Consider the following 19072-nt stretch of genomic DNA (forward strand, 5'->3'; position numbering starts at 1 on the left):
ATCAGATTGATTAAATCTGGTTTCAAGCCAAGCATTAATCCCTGCTTCTGCTCCAGCACACTGGCATCCAAAGCATTCTTCCCTCTGACATTCACTTATTTTCCTTCTCATCTACAGTACAATTATCACCAGAGAATGCAGACCCCTGTGGTAAATGAATTTCATATCAGCCATATCACAGTCATTAGATGCACTAATCAACTTGGTCATTTTCTGCTGTGATTATAACAGCCTCGTAATGTCCCTTTTATCCATGCTGGCTAGCATCTTCACCCCTTCACCTTAGTCTTCTCTTCTTCCTCCTGTGCCTCAGGTTTTGCAGTGAATCTCCAGGTGATCCTGACGAACCCGCGGGCGCAGTTCAAACGGCGAGGCTCCCAGCCGGGGATGCAGGAATCCGACTTCCTCAAGCAGATCACCAAGGTCACCGACTTGGAGCCCAAGGCGAACAACTGCACACGGGTCAGTAACCGGGCATGTCTGTGTCTATTGCAACAAAATGAAAACAATTTCATTAAGACGAGATGATGTGACAGAATTTAACACCTTCTACTTGGACCTGAAACACCCAGTAAAAACATGTTCAAATATGCTGAAGAGGACTTTCCTAGAAATGGAAAATTTCCTTTATACTCAAATTTAAAGCAAAGATGTTCTTTTTAAGGCTAATAATAATGCATTGGATTTATATAGCGCTTAATGATTGTCCCATTAGACTTTTGACCAGAACTCAACAACTGTAAACATGTTGAAGTTGGCGACTGCAGTGAGTTTTATAATACACACACAGAAACATTTTTATAAATTTTCTTCATTACTACTTTACATTTTCTTCTCACAGAATGGAGACGTTCCTATGACAGTCCAGCTGCCTGCTGCAGTACAATTGCTCACACTTTACTCACTCATTTTTACCCTTAAGGTGTATTTCTCTGGTTTTGCATAACGCCAGTGAAAGTGTATTGGGCTCCAAGCACTGCCTCCTACTCCTACTAATGTGCTGCTATATTGTGTGTGTAGACACTTACATGTAACCTGATCAGACACATTTTAAATGAAATGCAGAAAATGCAATTCAGATGAAATTTCAGTTCCATATTCAGGCATTTTTACAAAATTAGCTGTGCAGTGTAGGATGAAGCTTGGCTGATTATACATAGGTATTATATTTACTCCTGAAACCTGGCCCCTTGTGCAATTTTAAGTTAATGACCTGATGTTAGGTACTGCCTTGAAAGAACGTGCAAAAATTGAAAATGATTCATCAAATGATTATGTATTAAAGAAATTTCTTTATACAACTTCCTGGTCCCAAAAAAAGGTCCATTCAGTTAGATAAGGCAGTTTAACGTAGTTACCTATTTACGCAGCTATTTTCGACCAGTTAGGTTTCAAATCCTGCCATAACCATTAGCTCACACTCACATTGTAAGTAAAATGATAACACTAAGAGAGGGAAACTGGATTTATCCACTTAAGGCCGCGAGTTTTGCTTATGTCAGTGAAGACCTCTCTTAGTTCTTCTAGTCAAGACATTAATCCTAATATTGGCCCTTATTTTTTGGCCCGTCACCTTCAAGTTCAAATTGTTCCCTGAAATATGTCTCAAAAACCAGGTGTCTAGTCTTAATCTTTACTAAACTGCTAGAATGCCGATAGACTGGACCTGATCTACAATGATCTACATTGGACCTGATCTACAATATCCAAATAATGATCCAACAGTGCTATATATTTGATATAGCTGTGGTGTGTCAGTATCTGTATCCGTTTAATTTTAACATTTATTTAATGCAGATTTCAATTTAATGGGGCCAAATAATCATTGATTGTGTGTGTTTTTAACATCCTGTGAGAGGACATTGTACTTGTTAAGGGCCAGAGAGATGCAGTTCTCATTAATGACACAAGAGGCTAAAGAAAAAAATGAAGAACTTGATGTTGCACAACTGTATCTGTATGTCTCTACACCTTGAAGATGGTGGAATCACGATCACTTTTAGGGAGCCCACTGGCTGTTTTCTCTTTCCATCCTAAGTAAATAATTAAATATAATATGTTTTGTTTGTTTTTCTTACATGCACACAGCCTCAAGGTCACTGAGCAAACTTGGATTTTAACTCACACAATGCATTACATTCTTCTCCACTAAAGATGGAAAGCAATGGAAAGTCCAAACATTAAGCAGTTGTGCACATTTTGTGAAACTGAATGACAGGCCAAAATGTCAGGAGCAAATAATGGTATAGCTCAATATGCAGTTTGTAAATAGGCCACATTTAGGCCAGAGTGATGAGACTGCAGTGACCTGCACACTGGAGGTGAATGACACAGACTAGTGCTTAATAAAAGCCCAATTTATCAGTTTTAATCTAGCATGTGCACATTTGTGTGTCTGGGGCACAACTACAGCCATAATAATAGTGACCATCACAGCAGTAACCATGGGGTATCCCCCCTCCCCCTCGGCTATTGACAGCATGAGTCATGCTTTAAGCTAGTGGCACAGTCTAAACTTAGACACACACAGCCTGAATTGAATAGAAAGCGCGTTATAGCGCTATCAATTCTAGTTGTGTGCTTAGACAGCTTAGATCGATGCAGCTCATCTCAAATCGCCACAGCCCCTGTTGGCACCCGGTTTTATGAAGCCACTCATCCTCTTGACAACCATCACAGAGGCGCCTTAAAGGACTTTTTGTGACAAATGGATCCTATTATGTTTTTACCTTTCAAGGAACACATGAGCTTGAGCTCAACGTGCGATGCCTACAGCTGTTCCAAAAAATACCAAGTCTGCCAGTGGCATTTACATGCTCTCTTTGTTTTGTTTTTTGGGTTCTTTTCTTATTAATGCCTCAGAGTGAGATTGACTTTTCAGCTCTAGACCAGTCAGCAGTGACCAGTGGATATCCATCACACCAGTGTTTGTTGTTGTTGTTTTTTCAATGGATGAATTTGAGGATCAGTGGAAGAAATCCTCAGATTCAAGAGTTATTTATTTGCAACAACTTCTATAGCTCTATCAATTTTACTCAAGTTTATTGATCATTTTTTTCTGAGAAATACATCCTGGTAATGCCCTCTGGGACCTTTCATCAGTACCCAATACATCAACAGCTACTGGCTGTTCTGTAAAATTGGGTTGGGGTGTTTATGGTTTCCCAGAGAGAGGGTTTTAAAAGATTCTGGTGACCCTGTGATCTTTGTCCTCTTGACACCTTCAGGTTTAAATTGATTTCTTAAATGTATCGAGTTGTCTATTCTTATTCTTTACTAAATTCCTAGAATGATTAATTAGACATTTGCTGAACTCCATCACATTTTCAGTGAGTTTTACCTTGTGAAGCTTCGTTGTTTTAAAATGTTTCTTTTAGTTGCATCGTGAGGACATCATTGCTGTTGCCAGATTTTATTTTATTTTTTTGTCAACAGTGGAGCCTCAAAAGGATCCACAGCGTGGCCCAACAAACATAATTAGTTTCAAATTCTGCTGCTGTTGAAGCTGCAGACAGTGAGGCTGTTGCAGAAAATGAAAGAGGGGAGTAAAACTAAGCAATCTGATGGAAAACATGTTGTAATTATCACTGACTTAATAATGTGTTACTTACCTTTACATTCTCTATAAAACTTTTTTAAGTTCAATGACTATATTAGCGTTATTAACTTAATATTGATGTTGTACTACATAAGTGTTGCATTTACCTAAAAAATGCTGGATAAAAATAAACAAAACAAAGAAACAAAATTAAAAACATCTCTAACGTGTGTTTGTACAAGCTCAACTTAGTTTATTCAGAAAATGGGACAAACACCACAGAGGGGTCTGTAACTTTTGTGGGCGGGGACGAGGGGTGGAAAAACAATACCAATGTAGCAATCCTCCAATAAGTTACCATTTCACTACGTCTGTGGTGGTGCTTTATCTTTTCCAGTTACACAGGTATCACGCTGTATCGCTGATAGGGATGGGAATTGATAAGAATTTAGCGATTCTGATTCCATTATTGATATCAGTTATCGATTCGATTCCTTATTGATTCTCAGTTGTCATTGGGTTCTCATTGTAGAATTCAAAGCTGACAGCACAAGATGAAAAGCAGCACAAAAAAGCGACAACCAGAGCGATTCTTCTTTATAAACGTGAACAGGTAGAAATAGAGGCTGCAGCCTCAGGGTCTGGCTGCTGGGGTCGGCATCCACTCAGCGTTCACCCTGGGGTCTTGGCTAGCTTAGCATTAGCCTGGTATCTTGACAGATGCTTGCAAAGATGTGAAGTTGTGTTTGCAGCATAATCCGGTTGTTTCTGTCCTGGATGCAGTTTTCCACTTTACCATTTATCTCGTCCTTTTGTGCAGTAAAAATAAATGCCCATATCCATCCTCTAGACCAGGGCTGGGTAATTCCAGGCCTCAAGGGCCAGTGTCTTGCCAGCTTTAGATGTCGCACTGGGTCAACACACCTGAATCACTCCTCAATCTTCAAGACATATTGAGGAGGTAATTTAGCCATTTAAATCAGCTGTGTTGGATCAAGGACACATCTAAAACCTGCAGGACACTGACACTCAAGGCCTGGAGTTCCCCCACCCCTGACCTAGACTGTAGCTATTTTCCTCCTCTGATACGTTTACTGAAATCAGCTGATTATAGTTTGAGTGCAGGATCGAAAGGCAGGCAGACTAACAATTCCAAGGAATTGACTACTGGAAACCAATCTACGACAACCGGTTCTCAGTTCCCATCCCTAATCACTGATGACTGCCTTGCAGTGTATCAAGTATCTCATAATATCAACATTGTTGTTATTATTATTATTATTATTATTAATAAAAAAAACAACTTTATTATTGTGGGTAACATATTGTGTTTCTATTGGATCCCAGGTTACTCGGGATGAATAATCCCACTGCTAGAGGAAATATTCACACTCAGGTTAAAATTTTTAACCTGCAGTTAAGCGTAAAAGCACATAATTTTGAGAAAACTTTTGTAAATTACTTTTTACAGGAGGCATTTACTTCGACTGTTGCATTACTTTTAAAAATGACTAACGTGAATTTCACAGGGTAAACATAAAGGCTTGACGTAAGAAGACTGTTGGAGAGAGAGATACTGATGCACCGATATGTGGACTGGCTATCGGTCCGATACCGACTCAAATATAAATAAATAAATAATCAATCAATCTGATATTATGACAATAGGATGATGTAGTCAACTGATTTCTATTTTCACATTATCTGATTAGTTTAAATAACAGTTTTCTTTGGTAATTACGCCACACATTAGCATTAGCACACAGGTGTTAGTGAGCGTACATGGAGGAAATCACAGCACGGGCGTCTCAGTATTTTAGAGTTTCACACCAGCGATGTTAACATCTCTTCATGAATGTTGAAATAGTTTTTGATTTGATGGCAAACTTTGGTCACAAGTGTTACACAACTAAAGCTCAGATGATGATGATGCCTCCCTGTTGGCTTTCCTCTCACCCACTCTCACTCTCATTATGTTTGGTAGAACTCTTGTTGGTAGGCTGTTAGTGCACTTTACTCTATTAATATTATTTCAATTCACCATTACAGCTTGTTACACACAACAGTGCCCAGATTTTACTGCTACAACACCGATGATGGTACAACTCAAAGACTTGTTTACCAGTGGAGTACTTTAACTTCATTTTCTTTAAGGCTTGCATTCAAGTACTTTTTATTTTCAGAGAAAAATACCAGAAGCTGCTGTTTTATCCAAAATAAGCAAATACAGAATTTAATCATTGTGGTTCAGGATATGTGTGTGCAGGTCACAGTGTTGGGTCCAAGTCCCTGCTGGGTTATGGGTAAATGTTTCCTGCAGGGAATAGGATAAAGACCCCCTGGAGCTGCTGGATCATCATTTACTGCTGGCTGCGGCTGCTGCAGACAGCTCTGTGTTGAAACTATCATCATCATTATCAACCCCATTACACTAATGGAGGCGCCCTGCCGCTGATGTTAATACAGGTTATTAGCAGCCTGTGACATCATCAGTCATCAGCCAGCGCAGCCCAGAAAGGACGATGTGGTATCAGCATTTATCACGTCAGTGTTACAATAGCAAAGGGATGTGACATCATCACTCATAAAGTCACTTATGTGAGGCTAAAACGCGAAACATCGCTCAGGCAGTGCAGAACTCACACACTGTCACATCTGTCATATAGCCACATCAGTAAAACATGACAAGACAACAACAAAGACTGTACAAGCTAAATCATGTTTAGTTTAAGTATATAAATAATATCTAGTGCTAAAAATCAAAAAGTAAAAGGTAAAAACTTACCGGATAATACAGTTTCTATTCAAAAGTAATTGTAAACATGCAGTTTGACTTTTTTTTTTTTCAAAACTAGACTGACATAAATCTTGGCATAAACTTTTTACACTGCTACCTCTTAAAAAGTTGAATATTAAGCACAAAGGTATAATATAAAGAAAAATGTTGCCTTTTTTTAGCTTGAGGTGAAACTGTGGAATCAGCAAATGCCAAAAGGTCTTATGGAATAAAATTCCAAGTCATAACAATCAGTTACACAGTAGCTACACTACTCTACACTATTGAGTAGTGTAGCTTTTAATTTTGCTTCAGGTTTGGTCATGATTTTTATCAGGATCGGTCACTTTCTGACACAAATTAAGTTCCTGTTCTGCTCATTAGATTCTACTACAGCAACTTTGCATGATTCTGAAAGGCCCGTCTCTCTTTAGGTTTCGTTTAATTGGCTACTCCTTGTAAATAGAGGTTTAAACAGCAGCTAGCTGTTTTTTGCCTTTTAGAGTTACATGTGGCGTAAAAGGTAAAAATATAGCAGGAATGACCTGTTGGCTTCGCACAAATACTGGAGACAATTAGCTTGGCTCTGTAGCAAGTTTGACAAATGTATCTACCTGCACCTGAAATCTCACAGATACATAGAGCCACAGCGAGTCTCAACATTAAGTAGCAGAGGGGGCTGTTAATCAGTTTCAGCTGCTTTGGTGTATTAGCGGGGTGACAACCCCAAAACAGGAATGGTTTTACACTTGGAGACATTTGTGTTTTCCTTATTGGGTTTGCACATGTCTCAGGGGGGACTTTGGCCACCTCTCTTTACAAAAAACGAAATCCTTTAGGCTTCTTGGCTGCTGTGTGACAACTCGAAGCTTCAGCTTTTCCACAGATAAACTCTGAAATTACTCAGACTGTGAATGGTAACTGTCAGTGTCTTGGTGTTTTAAAATTCAGTTTGGCTTTGTGAGGAAGTAATGCATCTGAGTGAGAAGCACTCCCTATTTCAGGGTCTGTTTTTAGTATGAACTGTAATCATTTTGGGTCTACACCTTGTTCTTAGTTTTATTGGTTAAGACTGGTCTGAACTGGTTTATTGTTATTAATATTACTGCAAGATATGAATACCTTTACCAGCAGACACACCCTAACTTCAGCTCTGGGCACTTTGAGTATCTGGGATCAGACCACAGAACCTGAACGTCGACCTTGACAATGTAGGCCAGAAACACTCATCTGACGGCTGGGTCAGTATCTGGAGACGACTGTCAGGAGCTGTAATGTAGTTAGAGCGAGAGAGTAATGGCAACAGACAGCAGTGACAGGACAAGAAAGGAGGGGGAATGGCGGGAACAGATGGAGACAGATGATAGCACAGGAGGGAAAGGAGCTCGAGGAGAGAGAAAGGATGAGGAGGGTAAAAGCCTATGCAGAGAAAAGAGGATACATAGATTGATTGAGGAAGATTTAAAAAAAAAAAAAAAGAAGACAGAATGACAGGGGACCCAGGGAGGTCTGCTGCCATGGGGTGAAAGACTGCACTGCTGTCTATTTCATTAGAAATTGCTCTCAGCTTTCTGCCAAACTCAATTTTAGTGGCATTAATGTGGCTAAACACATCTCTGACCACTTCTTGGTCTGGTTTTTGGTGACACAATCCTTAAAGCATCTTGAGTGCATTTACAAATTAGGAATGCATTTTTCCTTTCTGTTCCAGTGAGAGATATTTCGGATTCAATTGAATGTAAGAACAGAGCCTGGAGAAGCTTTTAGACACTGGAAGCAGCAAGTGACAAAAGGTCTTAATAAATAAAATCCCAAGCCATGACAATCAGGTAAATTCTCTCCAAAGATTTGGAATCACTGCTAAGAAGATTTGATTTCAGCTTAAATGAAGTTCAAACCATTAGACGAAACCGATGCTGCTCATTTCCATCTTCACATATTTTATTCTTAGACTTAAAATTGAACAGCTTTTTTTGTTTTTGTATGATTCTTAAAAGCAGCTGAATCAAGCTGTTTTAGCTGCTTTCCATCTCTCTTTTAGCCAGGGCTCTTCTTATTGGACGTTTAAACAGCAGGTACGTGGGGCTTTATGCATGAGATGACCGCATTAGCGATATCCCCCATCGTTGACATCATACAGAGCTAAAAGTGCAAAAAACATGTCAAAAACTGAGCCTTTAGAGCAGCCTGAAGCCTGAGTTCTTTGTCTGGCTCTGAATTATGTTTACATAGGCTGACACGATTATTTGAAATTTTTTGGCCATTTTGGCCAGCAGTCTGTATATTGCAGAAAAGAGAGAAGTAAAACATAATTTCAGATTCATTTGAATACACTCCATGTTGCAAAGTTCCAAATTGAGTTGCAAAACTGACATGCTTCTTTTTATTCATAGTGACTTTTATGAAAAGCAGCCTTATTTTAATCCATCTGCAGTATGTTGTTGAATCCAAAATGAGTTCTCACTTTTTCCTTGCAGTGCCATGATTATCTTTTCAATCTGACTCTACTTCACTCTAATGCTTCCTTCCTTGAGTAGACTTTTGTCACAGGGAGTCTGAAGGAAATTTAAAATCATTGTTAGCAGAAGTGACCCAGTAAAAAAAATAATAACACCTAAATTGGTCTGATCCATATCAGGTAAATCAAAGCTATGTCCTTTCTGTACACTAGGTTCTGAAATACTGTTTTGTTCGAAACCACTGACATCACAGAGGTATCTAAAAGTGTCATTGGTTGCTGGAACCCTTTTTCTTGGATGTTGGATTTAGGGGCTTGGCCACTTTGATAGAAGTCTGAATAGAGGCAGCTCACATCCACTAAATAGTCATTGAAATGGACCTTTCCCCTGTGTTGGTGCCTTTTGTGGTATGAGCAATCCAAGAAGTTTGAAATTCCAGTGCATTATTAGTCCATTACTTAGCAATCCTCTCTGTGGAGCAGTTCTTTTTAAGGACCAGAGTGTAGGGCCCAGTGCTGATTGGAAGACACACAAAGTGCTAACTCTTAATTCATGTAAATGGGAGAAACAGTAAGCCAGCCATCTGGCTCACCATGCTGGCCCTCGCCTTGGGAGAAGACATATTGTCACTCATCTAAGTGGATATAACTTTCCTTTCTGACTTTCAGAACTTCATTACCTGGAAGATTGAGCATGCATCAAGACAAAAATAAGCCAGGGAATTTAAAAGCCTGAAAATCACTTGGAATATGAAACTAAAACGTTGTAGGGGATACACAGCACATGTGGATGATGCAACAGTGAATGAAGGAATGACTATTTATACACAAACTGAAAGGGAATTGAATGCAGGGGGTAAATGAGATGCACCTGTACAGGACATGACACAGAAATAAAAAAGAATCTAAAGTTAAAAGAAGAGGAGGACAGAAACACCGCAAATCTCACTGTAAAACAGGAAATCAGGAAAATACAGGGTGAAATTAATGATATTTACACCCAGGAGGCCCTAAATAATTTAACCTTTTTGAGGCAGAAATACTATGAGATAGGAGGGAAATCTGCAAAATATTTGGCACATAAATTACGCAAACAACTAGAGGAAAGTACGATATATCAAATTAAGGATCCCAAAACTAACATTTTGGAAACTAAATTAGAAAATATTCAGGAATGTTTTGAGACCTTTTTTAGTGAACTGTATTCACAACCGAATGCTACTGAGGAGAACTGTATTGATGCTTTTTTAAGTCATTTAGAATTACCTTCATTCCTCGTTTCTCAAAATGAGTATTTAATACATCCCATTTCAGCGGAAGAAATTAATGTAGCTCTTTCCAGATCAAAACCAGGTAAGGCAGTTGGGCCGGACGGGTTCAGTTCCCAGTGGTACCGCACCCTGAGGGCAGATCTACTCCCCATATTGCTGAAATCATTTAACTATACTCTACAGGAGGGAGAAATCCCACCCTCTTGGAGGGAGGCAATTATTTCAATCATCCCAAAAGAGGGGAAAGATAAACGAGAATGTGGAAATTATCGACCAATCAGTGTTCTTAACCTGGATTACAAGTTATTTACTTCTATTCTTGCTCAGAGACTGGAGAAGTTACTACCTGCCCTCACCAATTTAGATCAGACTGGTTTTATTCATTATAGACAAACAAGTGACAACATTAAGAGAATATTACACATTTCTACTCAAATAAAAAAAAATAAAATTCAATCAATAATAGGAAGTTTAGATGCCGAGAAAGCCTTCGACTCCGTCAGATGGGTATTTCTATACAAGGTTCTGGGGAAGTTTGGCTTTCAAGATAAGTTTATTAGAATAATTCAAGGTCTTTACGCTCAACCCTCAGCCCGAATTAAGGTGAATGGCGATCTCTCTAAACCCTTTATCCTGGAACGTGGCTGTAGACAGGGTTGTGCAATTTCGCCACTTCTCTTTGATTTATTCATAGAAACATTAGGCCAATCGATTAGACAAAATGATAACATTAAGGGTGTTGCACTATCAGGAGTTGAACATAAAGTAGCAATGTTTGCCGATGATGTATTGGTTTGCCTGGAGGACCCAGAGAGGTCTTTTAGTGAGTTGATGTCTACCATAACTGATTTTGGGAAGTTATCTGGCTATAAGATTAACATTTCAAAAACACAGGTGATGACCTTAAATTACACAGCTTCTGCAGCTTTACATAGGAAATTTAAAATAAATTGGGATAATGAGAAAATCAAGTACCTGGGAATATACCTGACTGCAGACCTCTCTGGGCTCTTCCAGGCAAACTATGAGCCAATATCTGTAAGTATAAAAGATGATCTGCATAGATGGAATCCGGTCCCTTTTTTGAGTCTCAGCTCCCGGATATCCGCAATCAAAATGAACATGCTTCCCAGACTGCTTTACCTTTTCAGAAATTTACCAATAGAAGTGTGTGACCATCAATTTATTGAGTGGGACAAGTGGATCTCCAGATTTATCTGGCAGGGCCGAAAGCCAAGGGTTAAATATGCCACCCTACAGCTCCCCAAGGAAAAGAGAGGATTGGGCCTCCCCTGCCTCAAGAACTACTATTATGCCGCTCAAATAACCCCTCTCCTATACTGGTGCAACGAAACATATACAGCTAGGTGGAAGGAACTGGAATCCAACCTAGTGGACCGGCTCCCTCTACAAGCTGTTATGGCAGATAAGGGTTTAATGTGTCGGCTGGAAACCTTGGGGAACCCCTGGCTAACTCACACCCTCCAAGTTTGGCAGAGGGTAATTAGCATCTGTGGGATACATAAAATGTTAAAAATTTTCAGGTGGTTTGCTTTTGATTCAGATTTTATCCCAAATAGACACGACTCTAATTTTAAAGCATGGATATCCTACGGCCTTACGACTTTCCTCTCTCTTACTCATAGAAATATTGTGCTCAGATTTGAGGCCCTCGCGGATAACCATTATTTGACAAAATACGATTTCCACAGGTATCTACAGCTGAGATCATATATTGATCATGAATGCAAATTGTCTGACTTTAGTGATGTTGAGTCGCATTTTTTCCTTATTCTGAAAAATGCCACAACCACGATTCCTACTAAATCCATCTCCAAATTATACAAAGCTCTCTCTAGTGCCAGCGAGGATAATACTTTATACACCAAAGATAAATGGGTAAGGGAATCAGGGATTGTTATTTCTGGGGGTGAATGGGAAAATATTTGGCACTGTCAGTGGGCTACATCCAGTTCTATGAGCTGGAAGGAACATGGCTGGAAAAATATCATTAGGTATTTCAAGACACCATACCAGGAGAGATACAAAGGGGTCCATATGCAATGCTGGAGACAATGCGGCTCGACCGTGGCTAACCACTTTCATGTCTTTTGGGATTGTCCCAAGTTAAAAAATTTTTGGATAGGCGTCCAGACCTCTTTAAGTGCAGTTTTCAATGTCCAAATACCTTTAGATTTTAAGGTTTTATATATGGGTCTGATCCCCTTTCTGGAGCGTAAGAGTGAGATTAAGTTGGCACAATTACTTTTGGTGGCAAGTAAAAAAACAATTACTAGAAGATGGTTAAGCCCAGTCCAGCCTACAGTAGAGGACTGGTTTGGGATTATTCTAGAGATATTTAGGATGGAAAAATTGACATATTTGCTAAGAAACCAAAAGGCCAAATTCTACGAAAGTTGGAACAACTGGATACAATTTATTACCCCCACCAGAGCTGACTTCACTTGATTTTCACTGTTACCTGTTTTTTCTTCTTCTCTGTACTATTATTATTTGTTTATTTATTTACTTGTTTATCATGATAGCAGCACAGACCTCCCCCCAGTTTGTGCTTATAGTTTTATGTAATGTGTTCTAAGTATCTCCCTTTGGAGAGCAGGTGAACAACTCTCACAGTAATGGCCAAAGGAGGCTAATATGCATTTGCTGATTATTGTTGTACATCATTTGCTCTCCTAAACTAAATCTAAAAACCCGGAATGGACTCTGCTCATATGTTACTTGTACACTGCTATGCAGATGCTTTATGTTGTCCTATCTCTACTTGTCCAATCCAAATAAAGATATAATTTTTAAAAAAAAAAGAAATAAAAAAGAAGTTAGGTTAAAAAAACAAAAATAAAACAAACACAGAGTGAGATAGAGGATCCCTCCTCAATGACACCAATCTATAAATTCAAGAAACTGGGAAACACCAAAATATTGAATTTATTCCTTGAAAAGCACAAAGCAAACAGAAACCAGAGGCTCAATAAGGAAACAGCACCAGAATAGAATAATGAGGAGATAAAAAGTGTAATTCAAAGTCTAAGTAAAAGAAAACAAAACCTAAGCAGAAACTGAAACTGGAATATATTTACTTTGAAATGAAAACAAGACACACTGAAATAAAGATGAGCACAGGCAGAAAACACTAAGGCATTAAAATAACAGATTCAAATCCATTACTGTCCATCAATAACCAAAGCTAGAACCTAAATTTCACATCATTTCAGTTTTATTTATATTTTTATTTTTATTTATAGCATCAAATCACAACAACAGTTGCCTCGAGGCCCTTTTTAGAGTGAACTAAGGTAAAGACTCTACAATAATACAGAGAAAACCCCACCCATCGGTCAACACACACGAGACAGCACTTGGTGCCAGTGGGAAGAAAAAACCTCCTTTTAATAGGAAAAAAACCTACAGCACAACCAGGCTCAGCAAGGCGCAGCCATATGAAGTAACTGGTTCAGGGCGAGAGGAGGAAGACAGGACAAAAGAGAGCCAGAGATGAATAATAACTAATGATTAAATGGAAAGTGATGTATAAACACATACAGAGTGAAAAGAAGTGAGTGAAGAAGAATGGTAAAACGGTAAATGGCGCCTTACTAGTCCCTAGTGACCCCAAAGCGCTTTACATATTCAGTCATCCACGACGACAACGACGAGACTGTCGGAACCAGGGGTTGACCTGGCAACCTTCCGATTACAAGACGAACTGCCAACTCTTGAGCCACGATCGCCCCAGAAGAAGCACACAATGCATCATGGGAAGCCTCCAGCAGCCCAGGCTCCCTGCAAGGCTAACAACAAGAACCAAAAACTCTAAAATGACACAAAAGGATACAAACTAGAATCAAACCACAGCCCAATACTAATAAAAACGAAGAGCGCAAGAAAAAAGACACAACAAATAAACCTGAATTCCAAAACTGGAAGAGCAATCTAAAACACAGCGTTATAGGACAAATGTGAGGAGCTAATAACAAACATCAAGCTCAATAAAACATAACTGAATAGATTTAAAGAGTTATTGGAAAATTCAAAAGGCTAAAGACAATCAGGTTTGTGTGTCTGTGTGATGCACTTGTGCACTTTATTTATGCAGCATGCTACTTAAGCATTATAAGTTAGCATCCAACTTTTAATCAAACTCCAACTAACATGATGGCATCCAAACACTACTGTTAAATCCAAAACCAATCGGTAGCATCACAGTTGCCACATGCTCCAATTGTGATCTGAAGAGCTCTGACAGGAAAAAAGCCAAAAACATAATAGGTCCCCTTTAAGGTAAAAGTTCTGCTATATAAGTTCCTCTTGCTGATGGGTAGAAACAGGCCTTCCCCCTCCATATGCTATTAAGGAAAAAAAAAAAAGCACAGGGCTCTCTAACCTAAAAAAGCTTTTTTTGTCTCCTAGTTGCCTGAGGGTGGAAACGAAAGCTAGTGCAGGAAATAGGACTGAGGTAAAACCAGCAGTAAGGCCATGGGAGAGAAAGTGGACTTGATGAATGAGGAAAACAGAGAGCAAACTGGGGGGAAGAGAAAAGTGTACGGGGAACAGGGAGCGCACTCTGGCTGCATAATTGGCGCGCACACGCACAGATACCATTTTCCCCACAGCTCTGGAGCAGCACTTTAGTGGCTGCTACATTAGCCTCGTTAGATATGCAAAGCGGGCCAATTAGCAACTCAGTGTGCAGGAAGTGACACTTTCCACCTGAGGAAGCGCAAAAACAACGTCAGTGTCCACAGCCAGCAATAAATCATGCTTCTGTGAGTCACTGTGTGTGCAGTTTCGGACACACTTGAATTATGGGCTCATTAGTTATAAACTCCCTCCCCCAAAAAACTCACTTGAAACTATATAGAATGGAATTTGTTCTCCTCTCCAGGAAAATATCAATCTTTGCATCCATTGTACTGTTTTCTCACCAATATATTACTGTGAAATTGACTGAAAACACAAGACAAACAGCTGCAGTGAGGTGCGTGCTGCTTTTGATTCAATCCATTTCGAGGTGTCAGACTGTTTCCTGCGAGTGGAATCCCTCCCGGCGCACCGGCACCATCAAATCCAACAGCAGGAGGATACAATGCTATCTCTGCTGCAGAGAACACAGACTTGTTTTTCACTCCACAGGCATTTCATATGCAGATCATCGAGGACTGAAGGCTCAAAATGCATCTGCATGAGTGGAAACACAACTGCACACTAGATTTAGACCAGTATGTTGGTTTCATACTGACACCAAGAAGCCACTGAGTAGAAATCACCACTGATCTGTGTCAGTAAATATTGCCCCTCAAAGTTTTGTATTAAAATCATAATAGTTTATACTTTCATAGAACAATAAATGGTCAGTGATTTATGCAGTTAAAATGACAAACCTTCCTTCTCAGTAAAGATCAAAGCACCATGCTGCATGCATGTTAACTTTAGCTCTGTTTTTTCCAACACCTAACCACCTTTTAGTTTTCTGGGAGGAGAAAGGGTGGAGTTCCAGGGTATCACACAAGGCTTTCAATTTGTGCCAAGTAACTGATTAATAACAATTTCTGTCACTAAATCTAGATAATTCAATCAGATTTGCTTCAAAGACCATCAACTGCACGAATACAGAGGAAACAGACACTCCGCCAACTCCAAGCTAGCACACAGCTACAACCCCCTGTGTGGACACACCTGTCAGTCAAAGCAGCTCCACCCCTAACTTTAAGTCTCATCAGTATCCGAAACCCCAAACGGTTTTGTGTGCAAGGCTGTAAACATGGGAGCCCACAGGGATTGACTCACTTTTCATTTCAGTCCCAAGTGGCCATTAGAGGAACTGCAAAGGTTACACTGTGTCGCCTGCCGCTTAACACTCGACTTTAACAAGGCTGCACATCAGAGTGTTTCAGATGGTCTGAACAAATGACCAGTACAATTTTTTTAGTTGGACGGCCTATTAAGTTTACAAATATATGTTTCGAATAGAGTCCAAGTTAGGTTCTGTGAAGGCTTGTTCTGGAAACATAAGAAAGCTTGTAAGAAAATGAACAGTGAGACACATTATCAGACCACCATTGTGCAGCTATACAGGAGGAGAGAGGAGGGACAGAGCCCCCGAATAGAGTCGTTCCCACTGTCATACACTTATGACAGATTTAGCCCACTATTATTAGTTGACAATAGTGGACCGTTATCAAACAAAGAGTGAAACAGTATCAGTATCATCTGCTGGTTCTTTATTTTTTTTATATGTGTAATGTAACGATACATTAAATGTATAGTTATTATGTTTGTTCTGATAGACTTGTTTTCCTGGTGATGTTGCATTTCTATATCTCAACAATAAAATGAGTTTAATGTACCCTGATGTTTACTGTAAAACCAATCCCCCACCCCCATATTTTTTATATCTGTTTGATGGTTTGCTGTTGTATTCCTTTTTTTTGTTGTTGTTGTTGCATGAAACCATCAATGGGAGTATGTTTCACACAACTGCCTTTTCTTCTTCTTTTTTTTTAGTGCATTATGCTTTCTTTGCCAGCAGATTTTCTGATTCTTCCTCTTCTCTTTTTCAGGTGCTGGTTTGGCACACTCGCACAGAGAAACCACATCTCGCAAACGAGCCCAAACATCGAAAGGACACCGTCGTCATCGAGGTGTGATCGGTGCTGCCCGTCATCTCTTGGCTGAGACTACCAGCAGCACTCTGCTTTCCTCTGCCTTTCGGGTTAATACAATCTGCTGGTGATGGACAGAGTCTCTGAGGAGCTGCATGATTCAAGACTCCTTGCTGTCTTTCAAACATTGCTCTGTGAGAACTGGATAGCACCAAATACCTTTTACAAACTGGAACGACCTGGACTGTTCATTTCCTCACATCCACAGCCTGCTGATGTAAAAAGTAAATGTTACTAGAAATGTAACATATCATGTTGCTGAACTGAAAAGTGTGAGATGCATCAAATCATTGATATGTTGTTTTTAATTAACAATTCTGTGTCCTAATTGAAACCATGACCTCGTGATAGAATTGCTAAAGAAGAAAAGGCTTGTGTGCAGGATGTTTGGTAGCTGTTTGTATTGTATGATAGAGGCATACTGCTAAAGTTTCCTAGTGTTAAAGGAATGTTTAACATTTTTGTAGGGATGCACTGATACCACCACCAGTATTGTTTACCCATTTGATACTGTGTTCATGTAGCTACTCCAATAATAGGAGTTGGCTCTCCCACTAGTTTGTGAAGTCCTGTTCCCAAAACTTTGAGTTCGGTGTTATGACTGTCATCAGCTTTTTGAAACCAGACATCACGAGCACAGCTGTGAAACTTAAGGACACTACATGTTTATAGGGTAGCTGCTTTTCAGTCACAAAGTAAGCCCACCCTAAAGCATATTCTACTTTATTGTTCTTCTGGACACTTATTGGGACTAAAATTTGCAAAATAAGAATTGTGTTGTGTTCATTAGGATTTAAAATGTGTGATTGAGGTCATAAACTCATCAGGAACGTGGTTACTGTGGACTAAGGCCTTTCTAGGCTGCCACAGGGTGAGACGAAGTGGACACCCTTGGTAGTCTGTTGAAGGCTCAATTAAAAACTGCAACAGAGGCAGCAAGACAACATTCCCAGTCACTGCCCAAAGTCTGCAAATCCAAATGATATTAGATGACCTTAAAAGGAACATCAGCAGCCAGTTTCAGAACATTTAGCCTTAGTTTCACCACTTCATAAGGCCACTTCCAGACATTCTTCTGTTTAACTGCAGTGGACTAAAGACAGTTTAACATCAGTGGGTGTGATTAACAGTAGTTTGATGATACGGAGCCATCTGAGCATTCATGTTACAGGAAACATTTATTTGAATTCTGTAATTCAGTATCTCTGTTCTTGGTATTGGGAAGTACCGCAATGTAAGTTTGATTAAAAAAAAAAAAAAAAAAAGGTATTTCTGGATCCCTACATTTTTGGAAACATGATTGTTTACTGGTACCAATTTCACCACCGTGCTGAAAACTGGTATCAGAAGGCTTTTAACATAAAATTAGCTTAGCGTAAACTGGAAGGTAAAATAGAATTATTTAAAAAAATAAACCCAGTAATGACTCTAAACACCTCCACAGATCCTGTGTTAAATTTTTGCTCATTGTTAGCTAAACAGAGCAGAACCAGCTATCCTGATCCTTTAAGGAATCTCACTAATATCTTGCTAGCGTTCTAACAAGATAACAGTCTTTGCTATAAAATGCAACATAACCCACTACAATTTAATTTTTAAAAAATTCTAGATATAATGTAGCAACTAGCTTCAAATGTGTTTGTAGAGGCATCTTTGAACTTTAATTAGGGTCAGGCAATTGAAAAATTCAGGCTTTCTTTCTCTGGTAGTTTTTATGCTAAGCTAGGCTCCAACTCTGCCATTTTTTCTCACCTCACTCGTGGAAACTGAAGAAAGTGTATTTCCTAAATTGCTGGAACATTACTATTCAAAGTTTTAGCTCAGATTTCACAATAATGTTTTCAGTTCGACTGCTGGCTGTGAAATGCCAATCAGATCCTGTCAGGAACAGCCGCCTCTGGTCTTCTTTGTTTAAATTAAATCACATGAATGTCTCAAAGTTAATGCTGTACAAGTTGATTGATGCCTAAATGCTATTTAATAATTATAATGAGCTGATCATATAAACCTAATGAAGTGACAACATGCGTTTTCTATTCCGTGTATATGAGGAACGTAATGAAGTTTGGAAGTGGCCCACATCAAGTAACAACACTCCTGACAAGCAGCCATCAATAATGTAGCATCTGTGAGCTGACAACAAAGGAAACCCATCTGTCAGCAGAGAAGGGAAAAGAAATCGAGTAGCTGGTATATAAGCGGTACAACACAGACGGCCACTTTCACGGTTCTAATGTGCAAAGAGCTCTTTTCCTGACAGCAGTATTGTCCTGAGCACTGAAGTTTAGAGGGGACTGTATGTACAGTTGTGTTTGATGTACACACAAGAAATAAAAACAAGCCTTA

The 19072-nt window shown here is 39.3% G+C and overlaps 1 protein-coding gene across 2 annotated transcripts in view; it reads left to right on the plus strand.

The window, feature by feature from the left end:
- The window catches only part of b3gat2 (beta-1,3-glucuronyltransferase 2 (glucuronosyltransferase S)), a 77733-nt gene extending 58661 nt beyond the window's left edge, over positions 1–19072 (plus strand). The window contains exons 3-5 of one of the 2 annotated variants that reach the window (XM_039622045.1): positions 118–150; positions 314–462; positions 16625–19072. In XM_039622045.1, the coding sequence (XP_039477979.1) occupies positions 118–150; positions 314–462; positions 16625–16711 (269 nt within the window). In that variant the 3' untranslated portion in view covers positions 16712–19072. The remainder of the gene's footprint in view (positions 1–117; positions 151–313; positions 463–16624) is intronic. The other variant, XM_031741134.2, reaches the window with a different exon arrangement.

This window comes from Oreochromis aureus, linkage group 13 (genome assembly GCF_013358895.1).
Source record: "Oreochromis aureus strain Israel breed Guangdong linkage group 13, ZZ_aureus, whole genome shotgun sequence".
Lineage (NCBI taxonomy): Eukaryota > Metazoa > Chordata > Actinopteri > Cichliformes > Cichlidae > Oreochromis > Oreochromis aureus.